The sequence below is a fragment of the Carcharodon carcharias genome, chromosome 17 (assembly GCF_017639515.1).
Source record: "Carcharodon carcharias isolate sCarCar2 chromosome 17, sCarCar2.pri, whole genome shotgun sequence".
NCBI lineage: Eukaryota > Metazoa > Chordata > Chondrichthyes > Lamniformes > Lamnidae > Carcharodon > Carcharodon carcharias.
The window spans coordinates 77,633,524-77,657,750 of NC_054483.1; the positions used below are offsets into that span (position 1 = coordinate 77,633,524).

At 40.4% G+C, this 24,227-nt stretch overlaps 1 protein-coding gene across 1 annotated transcript in view; it reads left to right on the forward strand.

The window, feature by feature from the left end:
* LOC121289661 overlaps positions 1-24,227 on the forward strand; it is a 176,381-nt gene that overhangs the window by 80,734 nt on the left and 71,420 nt on the right. The window contains exons 36-54 of the mRNA XM_041209286.1: positions 1,863-1,886; positions 4,444-4,591; positions 6,196-6,404; positions 10,680-10,703; positions 13,228-13,260; positions 13,572-13,595; positions 13,737-13,859; positions 15,951-15,977; positions 16,690-16,722; positions 17,036-17,062; positions 17,204-17,326; positions 18,861-18,887; positions 19,892-19,915; positions 20,241-20,264; positions 20,573-20,695; positions 22,230-22,253; positions 23,259-23,282; positions 23,608-23,631; positions 23,940-24,062. Of these exons, the coding sequence (XP_041065220.1) occupies positions 1,863-1,886; positions 4,444-4,591; positions 6,196-6,404; positions 10,680-10,703; positions 13,228-13,260; positions 13,572-13,595; positions 13,737-13,859; positions 15,951-15,977; positions 16,690-16,722; positions 17,036-17,062; positions 17,204-17,326; positions 18,861-18,887; positions 19,892-19,915; positions 20,241-20,264; positions 20,573-20,695; positions 22,230-22,253; positions 23,259-23,282; positions 23,608-23,631; positions 23,940-24,062 (1,188 nt within the window). The remainder of the gene's footprint in view (positions 1-1,862; positions 1,887-4,443; positions 4,592-6,195; positions 6,405-10,679; positions 10,704-13,227; positions 13,261-13,571; positions 13,596-13,736; positions 13,860-15,950; positions 15,978-16,689; positions 16,723-17,035; positions 17,063-17,203; positions 17,327-18,860; positions 18,888-19,891; positions 19,916-20,240; positions 20,265-20,572; positions 20,696-22,229; positions 22,254-23,258; positions 23,283-23,607; positions 23,632-23,939; positions 24,063-24,227) is intronic.

Consider the following 24,227-nt stretch of genomic DNA (forward strand, 5'->3'; position numbering starts at 1 on the left):
ATAACTTCTTCATGAGGAGAAATAGGAGCAGGAGTAGGCCATTTGGTGGAACAACCTGCTCCACCTTCAACAAGCTCAAGCTCCTCAAAAGGAAGCTAAAATAACACTTGCTGGACTTGTGTAAGAGCGATGAGCTACCAAATGATATATATGACAGAGTTCGTCCTCACTGGTCTCTACATCCGTGTATGTATTGGATACCCAAGACACACAAAAAAGGATGTCCCCTCATGCCCTCCCTTATCTATGACCGGTTCTGCACAACCTGAATTGGCCAAATGGTTGCGTGAATTGTTACAACCAGTTTTGACCAAGTTTTCCACATATACAGTGAAGGACTCCTTTGCATTTGCGAAGGCCATACAGGACTTGCATATCGATAGCAATGCTGTGTCCATGTGCTCATTTGGCATTGCAAGCCTACTCACCAATGTTCCATTTAAGGAAACCATAGATATTTGGACTGCAGCACTATATCATTGTGGTCTGGACTGCCGCTATTGCGTGAATCAGCATTCATTGAACTTATGAACTCGGCAACTCACGCGGTTGAGTTCAGTATTAATGACACCATGCATACCCAAATAGATGGCGTTGCCATGAGATACCCTCTAGGCCCAGTTCTCGCAAACATCTTCATTGGGTTCCATGAGAAATGTGTTTTTGATGGAATGACACCTAACCTCTATCATTCGCACCTTTCCAATACGTGGATGATATGTTTGCTACATTTAAATCCACAGTTGTACGTAACAATTTCCTTACATGTCTTAATGGGCTCCATCCTGCACTCAAGTTTACCTGTGAAACGAAGCAGTCAAATTAACTCCTTTTTCCTTGATGTATTCATTGAGAAATCTGCCAGGGTGTTCTCTATCACGGTCTACCATAGGCCTACCTTGACTGGTCAATACACGTGTTAGGATTCTTACAGTTCCACACGTTATAAAATTGGTGTTATCAGCATCCTTGTAAATAGAGCCAATTCCATTTGCTGACCATGCAAGCTTGATGCTGAAATAGGGCACATCAAATGCATTCTGTGGGATAATGGCTGCCCTAATGAGATCATTTTGCACTCAATATTACGCAAACTTATGTAAGGGGCCCAACAGGTGAAGCTTGCTGTTTCATGCTGCTACTATGCAGTAGCAACACGAGTGGTATTCGCCACTAACAGGACGCTGCCATCAAGCAAAAAAATGTTCTGCCTCTCACACAAATGAGTAATGTGGTACATGAATTTCAGTGCCATTGTGATGCTAGCTATGTAGGCCATACGTCCCAAAGACTGGCAGATCATATCAAACTGCATGTCCCAGCCGCTGTTCACAATGGGCAAGGTACAGAACAAACGCAACTAGCCTGTGCTTGCAAACCTCAAAACAGTGTCCAACATCAGATGTGACTCTGTGATTGGACAACATTTGCTAAATAATCCTCATTGTGCTAAGCATTACTCTGACAATTATTTTCATTAATCTGACAGATTGACATGGCATGGGGAATAAATATAAGAAATATCTTTAAAAAAATTTACATTATGTCCTTTCTGCTCTGCAGACACTGGGTTTTGTATATTGGCGTCCAGGACAGAGCATCTTTTCTGCAGCAAGATGTACCGAGTATCTGTCCGTAGTTTCCCCATCCATCCCAACATGTCAGATAGGGGATTCCCTTGTTGGTGTCACTAATGGTGCTAAGGAGAGAAAGGAGAAGTAATTGACAATAGTTGGCACAAAATTATATCGGGCTTGATCATTCTTTCTCTAATGCTGTTCAAACAGATCAAATTAATTTGAGCTTGAATGAACAGGAAAATAATTTTGTTACTTATGCATTTGTTTTTGTTATTTTGACAGAAACTTTTGAATCTGCATCAAATGGTATGGAAATTACCTTCAAGAACATGTATTCATGTACTTTTGAATGATAGTTCATTATATTTCTTTGAAATTGTACTCTGCAGCCTTGTTTACAATCAACTTATCTTCTACAGGAGATGAAATAGGAGCAGGAGTCAGCCGTTTAGTCCATTGAGTCTGCTCCACCATTTAGTATGATCAAGGCTGATCTGAATGTGGCCACAAATCCAATTATCCTGGCTGCACCCCATGACCTCTCGATCAAAAATCCGTCCAACTCAGCCTTGAATATATTCAATGACTCAGCCTCCGCATAAAATGGCAGCACGGACCCAATTGGAGACGCCAATCGGTTCCACGCCCGCCCGCCCATGCCTGCCCCCACACCCGCACAACCCTCAACGGGGGGGAAATTCTCCTCAGAGTTATGAGGAGGCATAATTCACTTTCAGAGTCAGTGCTTGAGGTTCAAGCCATGTCAATATTAAAGTTTAGGTTGAATAGGTAGTAAAGGAGATGAAGGGATATGATAACACATTATAAATATGAATAGAATTATTTACCTACATGGGGAATAAATATTGTCACCGGCTTGTTGGGATGAATAGCCTGTTTTCACATTGAAATTTCCACGTATTGCATCTGTTAACTTACCTTATAGTTAACTAAATAATCTTCCTAATTTCAATCTGTAATTTTTAAAAAATCTTTTCAATACCAGCATCAGTAAATATTTTTAAATGTTTCTCATCTTTTTCTTTATACATAAATATCAGACGGAGGAGTTCTCAAACATAGATGTATCAGAGCTGAGTTGACATGACCTCCCATTTCACGAACACTGTGATTGTGCTTGGGTACAGTTATGTACACAGAAGCAACTATCTGCTACTTCACCATGTTGCCGCTCTTCATGTCTGAGCCTGAAATGTTGGTGAGCTCAACAATGGAGCCAATATTGTTAAAAATTTGACTAGACTGAGCAATGAAAATTTGACAATAATGGTGAAAGATTAAATACCAAAAGTTGAAATGCTGGTAATTGTTAGTAGAAGAAATGTCTCAAAAATGCAGAAGTCTAATGGTCTGCAGTAAAGTAACAAAATGATACAAGTCACTGAAGAATGGGCACAGTAAATTTGATTAGAAATGTCACATTGCTGCAGAATGTCAGTTCATCAATTATCCAATATTAACATTCACACCTGAAGATCACAAATTTCACCTTTTTATGAATGAGGGCATTAAAAAATCCACATGTTGATATGAGGAATGCTGTGTGTAACCAGCTGTTCAGAATCAAATTCTTATGTAAGTTCTTTTGTTAATTTCTATACATTAGATTATATCTCTGGTTCCACTAAACACTGCAAATTTATTCAGTGAATAGCTAAACCATACAAACAAGAAATGACCAGATTTGATTGCCAATTGTTTTACCTGTTTGCAGCCAAGACAATGTAGTGTTGCTAATGGCCTCAGTGCCCAGGTGGGCTAATGAAGTTAATAATGAGGGTCAATCAGGCTACCCACTAGTGGTCAGAATTTTTGGCTCAGCATCTGGATGTATGCCCGAACACTCGAGCATAAAATGATGCAGAATGACATCAGGATAGCGTCCTGACGTCATCGCACACACAAGGGGTATTTTGGTCAGCGGGCACACATGGCAGTCAGCAGCGTGCCAGCTGACAATTGACAGACTTATTAAGGCTGTTAAAGTAATAGTTAAGTACAATTTATCGCTGCCTGGCCAACCTTACGGTAGGTGGGTGGGTGAATCGGCCAAGCGGCCTCTGGATTTTTTGTGATACCTCATCCACGGGCGGGATGACCTTTCGAACATTGATTAAATAAAGAATAAAAATTTTAAACCTCAACTTTAACATGTCCCTGCTCATGTGACAGAATCACATGAGGGGATATGTTTTCCTTATTTTAAATTTCTTTGATTTTGATGTTAAAATCTTCAGCTCTCTGAGGCAGTTCTGTGCTTTCAGTGAGCGCACCACCGCGCATGCACAAACTTCAGCGCTCACGCCCCTCCCACCCTCACCCCAGCAGCACCGAGGCTTTCGGCACGTGCTTCACCTGGATGGCTATTAACTGGCCAGCCAGCGTGAAATCACGGTCAGGGCCCGATCGTGGGCGACTGACCATTTCCTGGCCTTTCCCAGGCTTGCCAGCCACGCCCGCCCGACGAGGGGAAAATCTTCCCCCCTGTATATGGAAACCTGGTGAGATCAGAATCAGCCTCAGCTGAGATAATTAAACTGTGAACAATCACTGACTAAAAGATCAACAGTGACATAAACATGGTGATTGGTGACCAGTAGCTGTGGAACATTATTGCAATAAGAAGTGAATGGTTTTAAGAAAGATTATGAGAAAAGGAAGATTATCCATTATCATAATGAATGGCATTGTTGGCTCCAAGGCCTCGATGTCCTATTCCTGTTTAAATTTCTTATGTTCAGGAAAATTGACAAATAATTTTGGGAGGGAAACAAAAAGAAAATAGATTGTTCTTTAACCAGCATTACACAGGTGAACTTATCCATTTCCTTACTGTTGATAGGTGGATCTTGTGGAGGGTACCTTGATGCTGCCTATGGGTCTGTTCTCAGTCCCAATTATCCACACTCCTATCCAAATAATGCACAATGCACTTGGTATATAAGAAGGTATGGAAATGAAAGAATAAAGCTGGAATTCACATACATTGAGTAAGTAAAAATCTTCCCACTTTCGTATTTTAATTTAATGAATGGCAGAAATAGTTGCTGCCATTTAACCATTTCTAACAGATTCACTTAACTTAAAAGAATACTCTAGGGAGACCAGTAATTTGAATTTGAGTTTCAGAAATTTTGGGCCCCAAAGTGATACTTTAACCTGAAATATACCCTTCAGGAAAACAGCAAGAAGGTATTCTCCATTTTATTGACAAGAAACAATATTATAGAAAGCTGTAAGGTTTCATAGTAAAATAAAACTCATTTGGCTAACTAAAACATCTGATTTGAGATCTTTCACTGTGTGACTGGTGCTCAGTTAAAGATTAGCTGTCAACTGTTACAAAACTTACTGATGTGATCAGGTAACAAGTGTAAAGAAATCTGGGACTGTGCAACATAATATGGACGAATTCCTCAGGTAGAGATGGGAAAGATGGACAAATCTTACTGCAATAAATAAAAGCTCATGAAATAAAAACAGACCAAAGAAACTGGCAGACAAATCTGACTTGGATCAAATATAATACAAACAGAAAATGCTGAAAAAACACAGGGTCAGGCACAATTTGTGTAGAGAGAAACAGAGTTAACTTTTCGAGTCTGTAGTACTCTTCTTCAGGGCTGAAGAGATGTAGAAATGTTCTTCCTCTTTTGCTCTGAAGAAGAGTCATATAGCCTCAAAATATTAACTCTGTTTCTCTCTCCACGGTTGTTGCCGGACATGCTGAGTTTTCTGTTTTTATTTCAGTGATAGAAATCTTATTGCAATAAATATAAGCACATGAAATAAAAACAGACCAAAGAAACTGGCAGACAAATCTGACTTGGATCGAATATAATACAAACAGAAAATGCTGGAAAAACACAGGGTCAGGCACAATTTGTGTAGAGAGAAACAGATGTAACGTTTCGAGTTTGTAGTACTCTTCTTCAGGGCTGAAGAGATGTAGGTTTATGGTAGTGATGGTGGGGATGGGTGTTGTGCGGGGGGAGTGGTGGTGTAGGTGGAGCAAAATGTAAAGTTGGAGATAGCAGTTCAGGAGAGGTTTGACAAAGATGTCATGGACACAAGACAAGGGGAATGTTAATGGTAGTTTTAAAGATAAAGAAGCTGCTAATAGTGGCTTAAAGGTAAGATACTCAAATGTGTTAATAGCAGAACATGGGTCGGCGCTCTGTGAAAGCAAAACATAAGAACGTAAAGCAAAACATAAGTTAATAAAACATGAGGATAATCAACAGCACCAAACCAGATTGTCTGGTTGCTGCCATAATGCAGTTTGTGGAAATTTGCTGTGCGCAACTTGACTGCCACGTCCCCTACATTACAACAGGGGCTACACTTCCAAAGCATTTCATTGGCTGTGACGTGCTTTGAGAGAAAGCTGATGGTCGTGAAAAGTATTATTTCATTGCAAGTCTTCCATTTTTACTTGTCTAATATTTTATTATGCTGTTTACAACCTGAAACATGTTCTTACAGTGCTAATACCTGCAGACATACTTACAATTACCTAATTTATTAAGTCAGTTGATTAAAAAAATGTTTTACTGCAACATTCACTTTCAAAATATGGTCATTCTCTCAACAGGCTGGAATATACATCAAAGTGCTCATCTGAATATATTGCAATATATGATGGGCCCTCAACAAATTCAGTTTTGCTTTCTAAATTCTGCTCCTGGCCATATCAGAAACTTGTATCATCATCGAACAGTATGACAATTTATTTTAGATCTGATTCCAGTGTTACTAAAAGTGGGTTTGCTGCAAACTACTACACTCTGCGAAATGATACCGGTGAGCTTTGTATATTTGTCTCAAAATTGAAATGTACTTTAAACTAGAAGAAATGTAGAGAAATTAGGACTTGATGTATCTTAACCCATTGAAATTTCAATTAAAAGGTCTTTGTAAGTATGTTTAATTAGAAATGTAGCCAAAACATTCAAATATACATAGATTTTCAACTTAGCACCCAGGTATAATTCAGGTCCTGCAGTCGGACAATCATTATAGAAGCAGCCTGATTGATGTTTCCATTGATTTCTATCAAAGCATAAGTTTCACATAACAGCAACGAGTTGAGAATGTATCCCACATTTTCAAAGTAGTTGTAGCCACATTTGTCTTTTCATGAACACTCTTCCTGGCTTTCCTCTTGATTTACTCAGAAAGCAAGTTTAAAAATATATCCACTCCTAGGAAAGATTGAAGGCGAAGTGTGTAGTTTTATATTTCATTCTGTTTGGAGACGTAGTTAACATTTATTGTCAGTGTTATGACATAGTAAAGTTGCCTAAAGTAAACTGAAAAAGCTGATTTTGAGAATCCCAATCTGTTCCACCTCTGAGCTTCACATCCAGCACCTTATTGATTCCACCAATTCTCAAAGAAAATCACAGAATTAGTTGATGCAGAGTTTGGCTGCTATAGTGTTGGGAGCTCACAAAATGGTTGTCAACTGAGACAATGAAAACCCACTGGTCTGGGTCTATTTCACTAAAACACTGCTCTGTGCAAAATATGTTTCCATCTCTACTGTGCAAATTTTTATTCTGGGTTCACCTAAACTAAAAGTAAAAGAAGGAGAGTACATGGCCAGACAGCAAATTACCTCCAATTATTTTGAGAAATTACGAAGTACTTACAGTTCAGAAATAGCCAACTGGTTCATGCCAGTGTTTATGCTCCACACAAAACTCTTCCCACTCCTTTTCATCTAAACTCATCAACTTTCCTTCTATCCCTTTCTCCCTTATGTCCTCATCTAATTTACCTTGGAATGTATCTATGCTATTCACCTTAATTACTCCCTATAGCGAGATTCACATTCTAACCACTCTAAGAACGAAGCAGTTTTTGATTTCCTTATTGGACTTATTAACGGCCATTTTATATCCATAGTCTTCAGTTTTGGTCTCATGTGGGAGCATCCTCTCTACATTAATTCTATGTCTATGCTATCCAAATCTTCCATAATCTTAAAGGTCTCTATCAGGCTGCCATTTAGTCTTTTCGCTTCCAGAGTAAAAAGTCCCAGGCTGCTCAATCTTTCTTGATAGGTAGAATCTCCCCATCCTGGGATCATCCTAGAAAAACATTTTTGCACCTTCTCCAGTGCCTCTATATCTTTGTTACAATATGGAGATAGGAACTATTCACAACACTCCAAGTGGGGTCTAACTAAAGCTCTATCCAAGTTTACCATAACTCCTCTACTTTTCAATAAACCACAAGGTCATCTTTTGGTGATTTGTGTATCTGTATCACCAGATCCCTCTGTTTCTGTACCACATTTATATACTTGTGAAAAACAGTGGTTGCAGCACTGTTCCCTGTGAAACAACAGTTCCCACCTTTTACCAATACAAATAACTACATTAAGTCCCTCCTCTTTGTTGTCTCGTTTGTAGCCAGCTTGCTACTCATTCTGCTACTGGTTCCCTGACTCCACATCTTCTGATCTTAGTCTCGAGCTTAAATATGTAACTTTTCAAAGGCTTTCTGGAAATTGTCCAGCAATTGCAGACAAAGAGCAGTGTGTAAACAAGAGCAGATAATGAAATGCACCCTTGCATTTATACAAGTACATGTCACAGAGAGAACATAAATAGAAATATGGGTGCAGATATATAACTGTGGAAATTCTGGTGGAGGCATTAGGCTGACTAAGTGTAACAAAGTGGAATTTTTCTCAGGGGCTCGGTTAGTGCCCATGTTGTGGAAAGGAGGTGGTTTATCAAGGCCAAATTTTGTAGCTTCCTCCCTGGTGATCTCTCCGTGATTGATTGCCTTTTGAACCTGATATTCTGGGGTCACGCCCTGCCCGCTTCTTGCAGTCATACGCACCACTAACAGTGGATTTCTGGTCAAACCCAAGAACACCCAAGACACACACTTAAAACTGATGTGAGAATTGGGGGGAGTGGATAGTATTATCTCTGTGGGCAGAAGAATGGGCAGAAATTTCGGGGTAAATTTTCACATCGCGAGGCCTGCGTGCCGACACGTAATGTGACGCGTGGTGACATCAGGTATCAAAGGCCTGTTAACTCCATTAATAAACCAATTAAACTAATTCTGAACGCTGCCTATCCAACCTTAAGTTTGGCAGGCAGGCGAAGAACCCAAGTGCCCTTCGCATTTAGCATGAAGTCTCATCCATGGGCAGGATGAGGTTTCATGAAGGTGATATTAAATTAATAAATAAATTTTGCTCATTTCATAAACATGTCCCAGCTCATGGGACACAATAATTTCTAGACTATAAATTTCTGAAGTGTCCTCAGGAAGATTAAAAATGCAATAAAAAATATTCACATGATATGATCAAGTGTAAACTGTTTTTGGCTTTTTCCTGTATATATTTACATATTTAATACCCAGATTGTTTTTCTCCTCATATCAAACGATTGAACACAGGTGTCTATAATTTATAGTCCAAGTGTGCACTGACAAATGGCACTGCTGATTGATTGAGAGTATTACTATACCTGCAGAGACACATAACCTTTAAAAAGAGACTGAATTGCCAGTGCCAACTCAAAGGATCATACAAGATTTCAGGTTTTAAGACATTTACTGTAAGAAACAAACTAAAAATCAACAATGACTAAACATTACTTAGTAGACAACTAATATTCCAAAGTACTTAACTTCCTACACTGAAAATCTCATACTGTGTGTATAAGGAAAAAAATCATTTAAAAAAGGCCACAGTAGACTGGATTTGATGAGAAATGTCAAATTGCTGCAGAATGTCCAATCCTTGATGATCCAATATTAACATTCACATCTAAAAATCAGAACGTGCACCTTTTGATCAATGGGAACAAAAAGATTGATATGCGGAATACTTTCTGTAACCAACCAGAGTCAAGATCTTATGTCATTTATTTTTGTAAATTTCTATACATTAGAATATATATCTGACTCAAACAATCTCTGTGCACGTTTATTCAGTTAATAGGTGAACCATACAAACTGGAAATGCCCAGCTTTGGTTGACAAACTGGTTATGTGGTCTCAGCAAATTCAATGGTAGGGCTGCTTTGGCTTCAATACCCAGATAGGCTGGTGAAGTTAATAAAGTGGTCCAATCAGGCTTCCCACTTGCTATCATTGGTAGTCCGCGTGCATGGGCACCTGGTGAAATCAGAATCAGGCTCAACTGTGTTGACCCAATAATTAACCTGTAACCAATCAATGTCAAGACAATCAACAGTGATATAAACATGTTGACTGGTGACCAGTAGCTGTGGAACCTTATATCAACAAGTAGTGAATGGATTTAAGAAATATTAAGAGAAAAGGAAAATGATCCATGATCCTAATAAATGGTGAAACAGGCTCAAGTGTCTGTACAACCTGTTCCTGTTTAAATGGTCGAGAAATTTGGCAAATAATTTTGGCAGAGAATAAAATTAAAATAGATTGTTCTTTTACCATGTATTGCACCACATGAACTTATCCATTTCCTTACTTTGAACAGGTAGATCTTGTGGAGGGTATCTTGATACTGCCGATGTGGCTGTTCTCAGTCCCAATTATCCAAAGTCCTATTCAAATAATGCACTTGGCATATAAGAGGGGGACAGAAATGTCCTGGTCACTCTTCGTTCTTTAATCCTGTTCAAAAACATCAAATAAAGTTTGGGCTTGAACAAATGTGAGAAATATTCCTGTTTCTTCTGCAATTATTATTTTGACAGAGACAGATACAGCATGGGCAATAGATATGAAAAATATCCTCAAGAAAATTAACGTTATGTCCTTTCAACTTTTTGTCTATTGGCATGTAGCACAGAACCTCTTTTCTGCAGCAAGAGGTACCTAGTATCTGTCCATAGATTCCCCATCCTTCCCAACACGTCAGATAGGGGATTCCCTTATTGGTGTCACTAATGGTGCTAAGAAGAGAAAGGACAAGTGATTTACAACAGTTGGCACAAAATTATATCAGACCTGGTCATTCTTTCTCTAATGCTGTTCAGAAAGATCAAATCAAGTTTGAACCTTGAAAGTGTATGAAAAATATTCTTGTTACTTATGCATCTATTTTTATTGTTTTAGCAATGACGACTGAAGCTACAACAGGTACGGAAAATCCCTTCAAAAAATGTATTCATTTACTTCTGAATGATAGAAGTTCATTGCATTTCTTTGAAAATTGTAATCTGCAACATTGTTTACAATCAACATAACTTCTACATGAGGAGAAATAGGAGCAGGAGTAGGCCATTTGGTGGAACAACCTGCTCCACCTTCAGTAAGCTCAAGCTACTCAAAAGGAAGCTAAAATAACACTTGCTGGACTTGTGTAAGAGCGATGAGCTATCGAGTGATATATATGACAGGGTTCGTCCTCACTGATAGCTACGTCCGTGTATGTATTGGATGCCCAAGACACACAAAAGTGATGTCCCTCTCTTATCAATGCACAACCTGAATTGGCCAAATGGTTGGGTGAATTGTTACAACTAGTTTTGACCAAATTTTCTACATAGATAGTAAAGGACTCCTTTACATTTGCAAAGGCCTAAGAACTTGCATATCGATAGCATTGCTGTGTCCATTTGGTCATTTGACATTGCAAGCCTATTCACCAATGTTCCATTTAAGGAAACCATAGATATTTGGACTGCAGCACTATTTTATTGTGATATAGACTGCCATTATTGCCTGAATCAGTATTCATTGAACTTATGAACTCGGTAACTCATGCAGTGGAGTTCAGTTTTAATGACACCGTGCATACCCAAAAAAAGGTGTTCCCGTGGGATCCCCTCTGGGCTCAGTTCTCACAAAAAAATTTTGGGGTTCCATGAGAAATGTGTTTTTGATGGAATGACACCTAACCTCTATCGCTCGCACCTTTCCAATATGTGGATGATACATTTGCTACATTTAAATCCACAGTTGCATGTAACAATTTCCTTACGTGTCTTAATGGGCTCCCCCCTGCACTCAATTTCACCTTTGAAACAGAGCAGTCAAATGAACTCCTTTTTCCTTGATGTACTCATTGAGAAATCTGCCAGGGGGTTCTCTACCATGGTCTACCGCAAGCCTACCTTCACTAGCCAATATAAGCGCTGGGGTTCTTACAGTTCCACACGCTATACAATTGGTCTTACCGTTAACCTTGTAAATAGGTTAACTATTTGCTCACTGTGCAAGCTTGGTGCTGAAATAGGGCAGATCAAAGGCATCCTGCTGGATAATGGCTACCCTGATCAGAATGTTTTGCAAACTCATGAAAGGGCCCAAAGCAGCCACATTTGGCCCTGGAAAATGATCAGTCTACCTCAGATTACCCTGGAAGGCAAGGTATCTCAGAAATTTGAACAACAGGTGAATCTTGCTGTTTCACGCTGCTGCTATGCAGTAGCAACATGCGTGGTATGCGCCACTAACTAGATGCTGCCGTCAAGACAAAAAGATGTTCTGTCTATCATGCAAATGAGTAATGTGGTATATGAATTTCAGTGCCAGTGTGATGCAAGGTATAGAGGCTGTACGTCTCAAAGACTGGCAGATCCTATCGAACTGCATGTCCTAGCCACTGTTCACAACGGTCAAGGTGCAGGCTGTACCCAACCAGCCAATGCTTCCAAAACTCAAAACACAGTGTCCAATGTTGGATGTGACTCTGTGATTGGACACTATTTGCTAAATAATCCTCATTGTGCTAAGCATTACTCTGACAACTACTTTAAGATTGTCAGCCAGGTTCACAGCATGGTGCATTTGCATGTACTTTAAGTTTCAGATATTAATTCATAGAGCCCATTCTTTGCAGACAGAAAGAACATATACACACATTGCACCTGTTGCAGCTAAACAAAATAAGTGACAGCCATTCACTGACTCATTCCTCAGGGCAATGCTTTGACCAATCAGGGTCAAGCTGCTGGATTTAAATTTCAAACCATGCTGGGCAATTAACTGTCAGTCACTATCACTGGTACATTCTCCATGGCAACACCTCCATCAATCAGAGTCCACTTGCCAACCAATCAGCAATCTCTTCACATACAGGATAAATTGTTGTTTTCCCCTTAATTGGTATTCTTGTGAAATGTCCTGCTGAGTGCAAGAAGAAAAGGTTCAACATGTCTCTTTTTCTGTAATAATTGTAGCTTTTGAAACTCAGCCAAGCATCTATAATGACATAATGTTAGTCCTCATGGAATTTTAAACAAAACGTTCTATTGAAACTGTACCACCAAACACTAGTTGTTTTCTAACCCACGTCTGTCATTCAAAGCAGACCGGTAAAAATGGGAGTTGTTGTAAAAGGGGACTGCACTTCTGGATCTGACCAATGTCTGCAATTTTGAAATGTGAACGGAATCTTCTGGACTCCGTGAAAATCTAGCACCTTACATCCCTTATCGGGCTCAGCGCTTTCTCCTATTCTTCTAAGCATGTCAGATAGCAGATTGACTTGGTGCCACTAACGGTGCTAAGGGGAGAAAGATGAAAGAATTTATGCCAGGTAATACAAAGGTTCATCAGGCCTGGTCATTCTTTTATTAGTGCCGAACAAAAAGATCAAATGAGGTTTGGGACTTAAATAGGTATGAAAAATATTCTTCTTACTTATGCATTTTTTTAGTTTTAACAGAGGCTTCTGAACACAGAACAACAGGTATGGAAAATACCTTCTAGAAAATGTTTGATCCACTTTTGAATGATAAAACTTCATTTAATTTCTTTGTTAACAATCCTTGTTAATAATCAACATAATGTCAGATCTAACTTGCCATTCACTGTATAATAGGACATGGCTCATGCAGATACAGCTGTGGGGGATATTCATCAGGTTGTTCCTGTGATTACAGCTGTCAGTATTATGGCAAATGTTCTGATTTCTGTGATCACTATTCTATTGAACATGTTAGGTAGGGAATGGATATGAAAAAATATTCCTCTTACTTATTCTATTTTTTATTTTAACAGAGACTTCTGAAACTACAGCAACTGGTATGGAATATACTTTCTAGAAAATGTTTGATCCACTTTTGAATGATAAATGTTCCTTACGTTTCTTTGTAAATTGTAATCTGCATCTTTGATAATAATCAATATAATATCAGATCTAACTTGCCATTTACTTTATAACAGGACACGGCTCATGCAGATACAACTGTGGGGGAAATTCATCAGATTGTTCCTGTGATTACAGCTGTCAATATTATGGCAACTGTTGTTCTGATTTCTGTGATCACTGTTCTTACATTAATTACGGTAAGAGAACTTATAGCAAATGAGCTAATATTTAAATTTATGTTGTTAGTATATTATGATTACAATAATGACTTTTAAACTTAAGAATGACACGTTAATGAAGGTTCATATTGTGAATCAGTGTAGCTGAGTCCTGATGGTGTGAGTTTTTTTCTGCAGTGTGTCTTGTTGTCTGTGACATTATGGTCAGGACAGATCAATGCTTTGCTATTTCAAATCTTCAACCAGAGGTGACTGTAAAATCTCTCTCCATAGCGACCATATTTTCAGTGAGCCTGGCCTGGCCTGATTTTGACAAGGGCATTGGATGGGCATTAGGAGTGCTGGAAGTATGCAGTCAGTGTGAAAAGCTGATGTGACACTCACTCTGGCACATCCAGCCTCATTACTCCAGGTCATGTCATCTCTTAACCTCACACAGCTGAACAGGCATTCAGGAGCCAACAGGACCACCTATCAACCCAATATAAAAGGATCATCAATTACTTCCATGTTACTGTCAGGTTCAGATTTCAACTGTGTTTTACTGAGTTTGTAGAAATGTGAGTTTTCTACAGGTGTTTAAAGTTGATGGAATTTACAGGGAGTGGTGTCACAGGTGGTGAAGGTCTTGGTTCTCACTTCAAGGTTTCAGTTCAGATCACTTGCTGTCAGTCATGGGTGATATAGTTACCATCCTCTTTGACCTGCAGAGATAGAGCAGAGGCAGCACAGAGCAGGACAAACTGCTTGTGGAGTCATGGAGGAGGGGGATGAGTACTCTCAGTACAATGCCTTATGCACCCAGTTTGTTCAGGGAGCAATTTTCTTACCTCAACCTCACTGAGGAACAACGTGTGGAATCTTGCTGATGCATCGAGCATCTCGTCCACTGTGTCGAGAGCCAGTGAGAGATGTGGACTGCCTCTTTTCAGGAAGGTTCACCTGGAATCAAAACCCCCTCACCTACCAAGAGCTGTTGGCCAATCAGAGGTGCCAATGGGGAGATTGAAGCTGCTGTTGGAAGGACAGGCACCAGAGTCCCAGGATCACGGACTGATGCAGGCCACATGTACATAGTGTCAAGGTGGAGATTTCATGGGGTGGGGTCTGGGGTGTGGGGTTCTGGGGGTTCATGGCAATGGCAGAGGGATTGCTCTCATAGGGTCCTCCAGATCCTGATTTCCGTTCCTCAATCAGGAAATGAGTACTTTTGATTGAGTGAATGGTCCCTCCCCAACTGGCTACAGAGTTTTACCTGTTGTGACTGTTGCATGGTGACAGGCCAACCTCCCGTTGAGTTAAGACCAGTGGCCGCATGAAGAGGCCCTTAAATGGTCATCATTTGGCCACTTAAGGACCTCAATTGACAGCAGGGCAGGGTGGTCGAGTTTGGGTCTTCCCGCCCAGATCTTAATTCTGGCAGAGGTAGGTGTGCAGTGAGATTCCCATGCGTCCTTGCCACCTTCAAGCTCTCCACCAGCGAGAGCAGAAGCCTCCAAGCAATGTGTGTGACATCTCTGTTTTACAAAGCAGGTGCACATTGAAATCTATTGCGTCTGGTGGGCAGAGCTGCAGCCCCAGAGCAGCACAAGGATGGCACTGTCAGTGACTGTGGCCACAAACTGCACCTCTCAGTTTGCCATGTATGCAATGTAGGGGGTGACTGGCAGTCAGTAGTCTAGGGCAGGGGAGGTCAGTTTGATCCCTCTTGTGCACTGTAGCTTGATCAGGATAGCAGCTTTCCCAATTATGCAGGGTGCCATTGACCACACACATTTCACTTTGTAGGTTCTACATCTAAATGCAGAGATGTATCACAACCACAAAGGGTTTCACTCCCTGAATGTGTTGTGGAGTGTGGCCATTTTGAGTGCATTATCTTTTGTTTGATTTCTTGATGATTGTGGGGCTGTCTATATGGCATGTTGTGTGTGACAGGCTGGCTGTACCAGTGAACCTTATGTCTGTTTGCTCATGAATGTCAATAACACCTGATAGTAATTATTTATTTTTGTCATGTATTATATTAATATTTCTATGAGTATGAATGATAGAAGATTCTTCAAAAACACTTACCAAACCAAATAAGCTGAATGTGTTCCTCCATAGGATACTGCAGTGTTTATTCAACAACAGGTCAGTAATATTTACGTCATTTTCTGTTACATTGTCAGTTTGTATATTTGCTGACCCTATATCAGTCAGAACAATTAATCTTAATGTCTGTACTCAGAGAATCACATCACTGATTTGGTAAAGTCTTTGTGAACTGCCGTCTAAAGTCTGCATATTATCTCCATAAAATTGAGGTCATCCAAATCCCTGCTGCCCACTCACCGATTAGGAGTTACAATTGGCCACCGGACATGAGGATCCAGTGGGAATGGTCCCTCCACCAAGTCTAAAGGTGAAGGGAAATTGGCACTTACCTCGAGTGTTAAACTTTGCCTGCACCTGCATCACCTTTGGGAGGCACAACCCTAATGGACATCACCTATCAACAAATGTCCTGCTCACTTTTCTTTATTAAATCATGTTCAAAAACATCAAATGAGGTTTGAAGCCTGAACCAATATGAAAAATATTCTTGTTTGATGCAATTATTTTTATTATTTTGACACAGGCTGACACAGCATTGGGAATTAATATGAGAAATAGCTTTAAAAAAATTAACATTATGTCCTTTCCAGTCTGCAGTCAGTGGTTTTTGTCTATTGGTGTGTAGCACAGAGCATCTTTTCTGAGCAAGATGTACCTAGCATGTGTTGATAGATTCTCTTATTCTACTGAACATGTCAGGTAGGGAATGGATATGAAAAATAATCTTCTTACTTATGCATTTTTTTAGTTTTAACAGAGACTTCTAAGCCCGGAACAACAGGTACGGAAAATACCTTCTAGAAAATGTTTGATCCACTTTTGAATGATAAAACTTAATTACATTTCTTTGTTAACAATCCTTGTTAACAATCAACATAATATCAGATCTAACTTGCTATTTATTGTATAACAGGACTCGGCTCATGCCGATAAAACTCTGGGGGATATTCATCAGGTTATTCCTGTGATTATAGCTGTCAGTATTACGGCAACTGTTCTTCTGATTTCTGTGATCACTGTTCTATTGAACATATTAGGTAGGGAATGGATATAAAAAAAATATTCCTCATACTTATGCCATTCTTTAATTTTAGCAGAGACTTCTGAAACTACAGCAACAGGTACGGAAAATACTTTCTAGAAAATGTTTGATCCACTTTTGAATGATAAGTGTTCCTTACAGTTCTTTGTAAGTTGTAATCTGCATCCTTGTTAACAATCAACATAATATCAGATCTAACTTGCCATTTACTTTATAACAGGACACGGCTCATGCAGATACAACTGTGGGGGAAATTCATCAGGTTGTTCCTGTGATTACAGCTGTCAATTTTATGGCAACTGTTGTTCTGATTTCTGTGATCACTGCTCTTACATTAATTACGGTAAGAGAACTTCCAGCAAATGAGCTAATATTTTAACTTACGTTGTTAGTATATTATGATTACAATAATTACTGTTGAACTGAAGGGTGAAACTTTAATGAAAATTGCAGTTCATATTGTGAATCAGTATAGCTGAGTCCTGATGGTGTGAGGTATTTTTCTGCAGTGTGTCTTGTGATCTGTGATATTATGGTCAGGACAGATCGGTTCATTACTATTTCAAATGGTCAAACTGGGTCAAGCTGAAATACGGTAACTGTAAAATCTCTCTCCATAGCGACCATATTTTCAGTGAGACTTGCCTGGCCTGATTTTGATAATGGCATTAGGTGGGCATTAGGAGCATGTGCTGCAAGTATACAGACAGATCATGACATCAGTCAGCGTGTAAAGCTGATGTGACCCTCACTCTGGCGCATCTGACATCATTATTCCAGCGCATGTCATCTCTTAACCTCACACGGCTAAACAGGCATTCAGGAGCTGACAGGGCTAACCATCAACCCGATATAAAAGGATCATCAACAACTTCCATGTTACTGTCAGGAGAGCAGGGTTGTTGGCATCAGAGCGGGGGGCTGGGTTTCAGTGGGCTCCCACTTCCAGATCTCCTGTCCCCAATCAGACTCTGAGGGTCCATGATCGATGGAACTCCTTTTGCCCATCACGACCCAAAGAGTCGACAAGCGGTCGCACTGTTTTAGCTGTAACGCATGGTGACAGGGACGCCTGCAGCTGGGTCAAGACCAACGGTGGGGGGATGAGGCTCTTAAGTAATCATTAATTGGCCCCTTAAGTTCTAAAAGTGGCAACGGGCAAGGGATCTTGACGATGGGCATTTCTGCCCAATTCTTAATTCTGGCAGAGGTAGGTGTGTGGTGAGATTCCCGTGCGTCCTTGCCACCTTAAATCTCTGCACCAGTGAGAGCAGTAGTTTCCGGGAAACTTGTTTGACATCTCTGTTTTACAAAGCAGGTGCGCCTTGAAATCTATTGCACCTGGTGGGCAGAGCTGCAGCCCCAGAGCAGCGCAAGGATGGCACTGTCAGTGACTGTGGCCACAAACTCTCATTTTATCATGTATTGCAATGAAGGAGGTGACTGGCAGTCAGTCGTCTAGGGCAAGGGAGGTTAGTTGGTTCCATCTTGTGCAGCTTGGCTTTATCACGATAGCAGTTATCCCCATTGTGCAGGGTGCCATTGACCGCACACATGTGGCTTTATAGGTTCTGCATCAAAATGCAGAGATGTATCACCACCGCAAGGGGTTTCACTCCCTGAATGTGCAGTGGAGAGTGGCCATCCTGAACACATTTTATTTTGTTTAACTCTTGACGGTTCTGGGGCTGTATATCTTGTGTACCTTGTGTGACAGGCTCGTTGCACCAGTGCAACTTTACCTGTTCACATTGTTCGTAATTGTCAATAATACCTGATGTTAATAATTTAGTACTAATACTTCTATGAGTATGAATAATGGAAGATTCTTCAAAAACACTTAGCAAAGCAAATAAGCTGTATGTGTTCCTCTATAGGATATTGCAGTGTTTCTTCAACAACAGGTCAGTAATATTTAACCTCAATTAGTTACATTATCAGTTTGTATATTTTGTTCACCCAATATCCGCCAGAACAATTAACCTTAATGTCTGTACTCAGAGAATCACCTCGTTGATTTGGTTAAGTCTTCGTAAACTGTCGTATAATGTCTGCATATTATCTCCGTAAACATGGAGTTACCAAATCCCTGCTGCCCACTCACCGTTTGGGAGTTACAATTGGACACCAGACATATGAGGTGCTTGGGTAGGGTGGATAAGGAGCAGCTGTTCCCCTTAGTTGAAGGAGCAGTCACATGGGGGCATAAGTTCAAGGTGAGGGGCAGGATATTTAGGGGGGATCAGAGGAAAAGCTCTTTTACCCAGAGGGTGGTGACAATCTGGAATGCATTGCCTGGGAGGGTGGTGGAGGCAGGTTGCCTCATAACCTTTAAAAAGTACCTGGATGATCACTTGGCACATCATAACATTCAAGGCTTTGGGCCAAGTGCTGGTAAATGGGATTAGGTAGGTAGGTCAGGTGTTTCTCACGTGTCAGTGCAGACTCGATGGGTCAAAGGGCCTCTTCTGCACTGTGATTGTGTGATTCTGTGATAAGGATCCAGTGAGAGCTGCAGCCATTTTTTAAGTTTAAAGAATGGGACATACAAAAAACTTCTGACCATGTCAGTTAGGGATATTGGCCTTAGCCACAGTTCAAGAGCATTTACCTCTACTCCATCAATTTGTGACCCCCACACTGTGGGTTGAGGCCCTCACAACATCCAAATGGGGTGTGTTTGAATTCAGCCCTGCTGTGTTTGGGTTTCCCTCCTGTGTGAATCACACCCTGCAGCCTTTCTACGCCCGACAACAATAGAATCATCGCAAGTGGGGGTAGGAAAACTTTCTGCAGCAACTTGTACCTTGCATGTATTGATAGATTCTCCTGTTCTACTGAATGTGTCAGGGAGGGAATGGATATGAAAAAATAATCTTCGTACCTATCTTATTTTTTTATTTTACAGAGACTTCTGAACGCATAACAACAGGTATGAAAAATACCTTCTAGAAAATGTTTGATCCACTTTTGAATGAAAAGTGTTCCTTACATTTCTTTGTGAATTGTAATCTGCATCCTTGTTAACAATCAACATAATATCAGATCTAACTTGCCATTTATTGTATATCAGGACACGGCTCATGCAGATGTAGCTGTGGGGGATATTCATCAGGTTGTTCCTGTGATTATAGCTGTCAGTATTATGGCAATTGTTCTTCTGATTTCTGTGATCTCTCTTCTACTGAACTATATCAGGTTGGGAATGGATATGAAAAAATATTCTTCTTACTTATGCAATTGTTTTGTTTCAACAGAGAATTCTGAAAGTACATCAACAGGTATGGAAATAGATTAAAAAATGCATTGATCCATTTTGGAATGATAAAAATTCATTACATTTCTTGGAAAATTGTAATCTGCATCCTTGATAACAATCAACATAATATCAGATCTAAAACAAAAACAGAATTACCTGGAAAAACTCAGCAGGTCTGGCAGCATCGGGGGAGAAGAAAAGGGTTGACGTTTCGAGTCCTCATGACCCTTCGACAGAACTTGAGTTCGGGTCCAAGAAAGAGTTGAAATATAAGCTGGTTTAAGGTGTGTCTGTGATATCAGATCTAACTTGCCATTTACATTATAACAGGACAAGGCTCATGCAGATACAACTGTGGGGGAAATTCATCAGGTTGTTCCTGTGATTACAGCTGTCAATTTTATGGCAACTGTTGTTCTGATTTCTGTGATCACTGCTCTTACATTAATTACGGTAAGAGAACTTTCAGCAAATGAGCTAATATTTAAATTTATGTTGTTAGTATATTATGATTACAATAATGACTGTTAAACTTAAGAATGCCACGTCAATGAAAGTTGTAGTTCATATTGTGAATCAGTACAGCTGAGTCCTGAAGATGTGAGATATTTTTCTGCAGTGTGTCTTGTGATCTGTGATATTATGGTCAGGACAGATCGGTTCATTACTATTTCAAATGGTCAAACTGGGTCAAGCTGAAATACGGTAACTGTAAAATCTTTCTCCATAGCGACCATATTTTCAGTGAGACTTCCCTGGCCTGATTTTGATAATGGCATTAGGTGGGCATTAGGAGCATGTGCTGCAAGTATGCAGACAGATCGTGACATCAGTCAGCGTGTAAAGCTGATGTGACCCTCACCCTGGCGTATCTGACATCATTATTCCAGCGCATGTCATCTCTTAACCTCACACGGCTAAACAGGCATTCAGGAGCTGACAGGGCTACCCATCAACCCGATATAAAAGGATCATCAACAACTTCCATGTTACTGTCAGAAGAGCAGGGCTGTTAGCATCAGAGCGGGGGGCTGGGTCTTAGTGGGCTCCCACTTCCAGATCTCCTGTCCTTAATCAGACTCTGAGGGTCCATGATCGATGGAACTCCTTTTGCCCATCACGACCCAAAGAGTCGACAAGCGGTCGCACTGTTTTAGCTGTAACGCACGGTGACAGGGACGCCTGCAACTGGGTCAAGACCAACGGTGGGGGGATGAGGCTCTTAAGTAATCATTAATTGGCCCCTTAAGTTCTAAAAGTGGCAAAGGGCAAGGGAGCTTGACGATGGGCCTTTCTGTCCAATTCTTAATTCTGGCAGAGGTAGGTGTGTGGTGAGATTCCCGTGCGTCCTTGCCACCTTAAGTCTCTGCACCAGTCAGAGCAGTAGTTTCTGGGAAACTTGTTTGACATCTCTGTTTTACAAAGCAGGTGCACCTTGAAATCTATTGCACCTGGTGGGCAGAGCTGCAGACCCAGAGCAGCGCAAGGATGGCACTGTCAGTGACTGTGGCCACAAACTCTCATTTTGTCATGTACTGCAATGAAGGAGGTGACTGGCAGTCAGTCGTCTAGGGCAAGGGAGGTCAGTTGGTTCCATCTTGTGCAGCTTGGCTTTATCACGATAGCAGCTATCCCCATTGTGCAGGGTGCCATTGACCGCACACATGAGGCTTTATAGGTTCTGCATCAAAATGCAGAGATGTATCACCACCGCAAGGGGTATCACTCCCTGAATGTGCAGTGGAGAGTGGCCATCCTGAACACATTTTATTTTGTTTATTTCTTGACGGTGCTGGGGCTGTATATCTTGTATACCTTGTGTGACAGGCTCGTTGCACCAGTGCAACTTTACCTGTTCACATTGTTCGTAATTGCCAATAATACCTGATGTTACTAATTTAGTACTAATACTTCTATGAGTATGAATAATAGAAGATTCTTCAAAAACACTTAGCAAAGCAAATAATCTGTATGTGTTCCCCTATAGGATATTGCAGTGTTTCTTCAACAGGTCAGTAATAATTAACCTCAATTTCTGTTACATTATCAGTTTGCATATTTTGTTCACCCAATATCCGCCAGAACAATTAACCTTAATGTCTGCACTCAGAGAATCACCTCGTTGATTTGGTTAAGTCTTCGTCAACTGTCGTATAATGTCTGCATATTATCTCCGTAAACATGGAGTTACCAAATCCCTGCTGCCCACTCACCGTTTGGGAGTTACAATTGGACACCAGACATATGAGGTGCATGGGTAGGGTGGATAAGGAGCAGCTGTTCCCCTTAGTTGAAGGAGCAGTCACATGGGGGCATAAGTTCAAGGTGAGGGGCAGGATATTTAGAGGGGATCAGAGGAAAAGCTTTTTTACCCAGAGGGTGGTGACAGTTTGGAATGCATTGCCTGGGAGGGTGGTGGGGGCAGGTTGCCTCATAACCTTTAAAAAGTAATTGGATGATCACTTGGCACATCATAACATTCAAGGTTTGGGCCAAGTGCTGGTAAATGGGATTAGGTAGGTAGGTCAGGTGTTTCTCACGTGTCAGTGCAGACTCGATGGGTCAAAGGGCCTCTTCTGCACTGTAATTCTGTGATTCTGTGATAAGGATCCAGTGAGAGCTGCAGCCATTTTTTAAGTTTAAAGAATGGGACATACAAAAAACTTCTGACCATGTCAGTTAGTGATATTGGCCTTAGCCACAGTTCAAGAGCACTTACCTCTACTCCATCAATTTGTGACCCCCACAATGTGGGTTGAGGCCCTCACAACATCCAAATGGGGAGTGTTTGAATTCAGCCCTGCTGTGTTTGGGTTTCCCTCCTGTGTGAATCACACCCTGCAGCCTTTCCACGCCCGACAACAATAGAATCATCGCAAGTGGGGGTAGGAAACCTTTCTGCAGCAACTTGTGCCTAGCATGTATTGATAGATTCTCCTGTTCTACTGAATGTGTCAGGTAGGGAATGGATATGAAAAAATAATCTTCGTACCTATCTTATTTTTTAATTTTACAGAGACTTCTGAACGCATAACAACAGGTATGGAAAATACCTTCTAGAAAATGTTTGATCCTCTTTTAAATGATAAGTGTTCCTTACATTTCTTTGTGAATTGTAATCTGCATCCTGGTTAACAATCAACATAATATCAGATTTAACTTGCCATTTACTGTATATCAGGACACGGCTCATGCAGATACGGCTGTGGGGGATATTCATCAGGTTGTTCCTGTGATTATAGCTGTCAGTATTATGGCAATTGTTCTTCTGATTTCTGTGATCTCTCTTCTACTGAACTATATCAGGTTGGGAATGGATATGAAAAAATATTCTTCTTACTTATGCAATTGTTTTGTTTCAACAGAGAATTCTGAAAGTACATCAACAGGTATGGAAATAGATTAAAAAATGCATTGATCCATTTTGGAATGATAAAAATTCATTACATTTCTTGGAAAATTGTAATCTGCATCCTTGATAACAATCAACATAATATCAGATCTAAAACAAAAACAGAATTACCTGGAAAAACTCAGCAGGTCTGGCAGCATCGGGGGAGAAGAAAAGAGTTGACGTTTCGAGTCCTCATGACCCTTCGACAGAACTTGAGTTCGGGTCCAAGAAAGAGTTGAAATATAAGCTGGTTTAAGGTGTGTCTGTGATATCAGATCTAACTTGCCATTTACATTATAACAGGACAAGGCTCATGCAGATACAACTGTGGGGGAAATTCATCAGGTTGTTCCTGTGATTACAGCTGTCAATTTTATGGCAACTGTTGTTCTGATTTCTGTGATCACTGCTCTTACATTAATTACGGTAAGAGAACTTTCAGCAAATGAGCTAATATTTAAATTTATGTTGTTAGTATATTATGATTACAATAATGACTGTTAAACTTAAGAGTGACACGTCAATGAAAGTTGTAGTTCATATTGTGAATCAGTACAGCTGAGTCCTGAAGATGTGAGATATTTTTCTGCA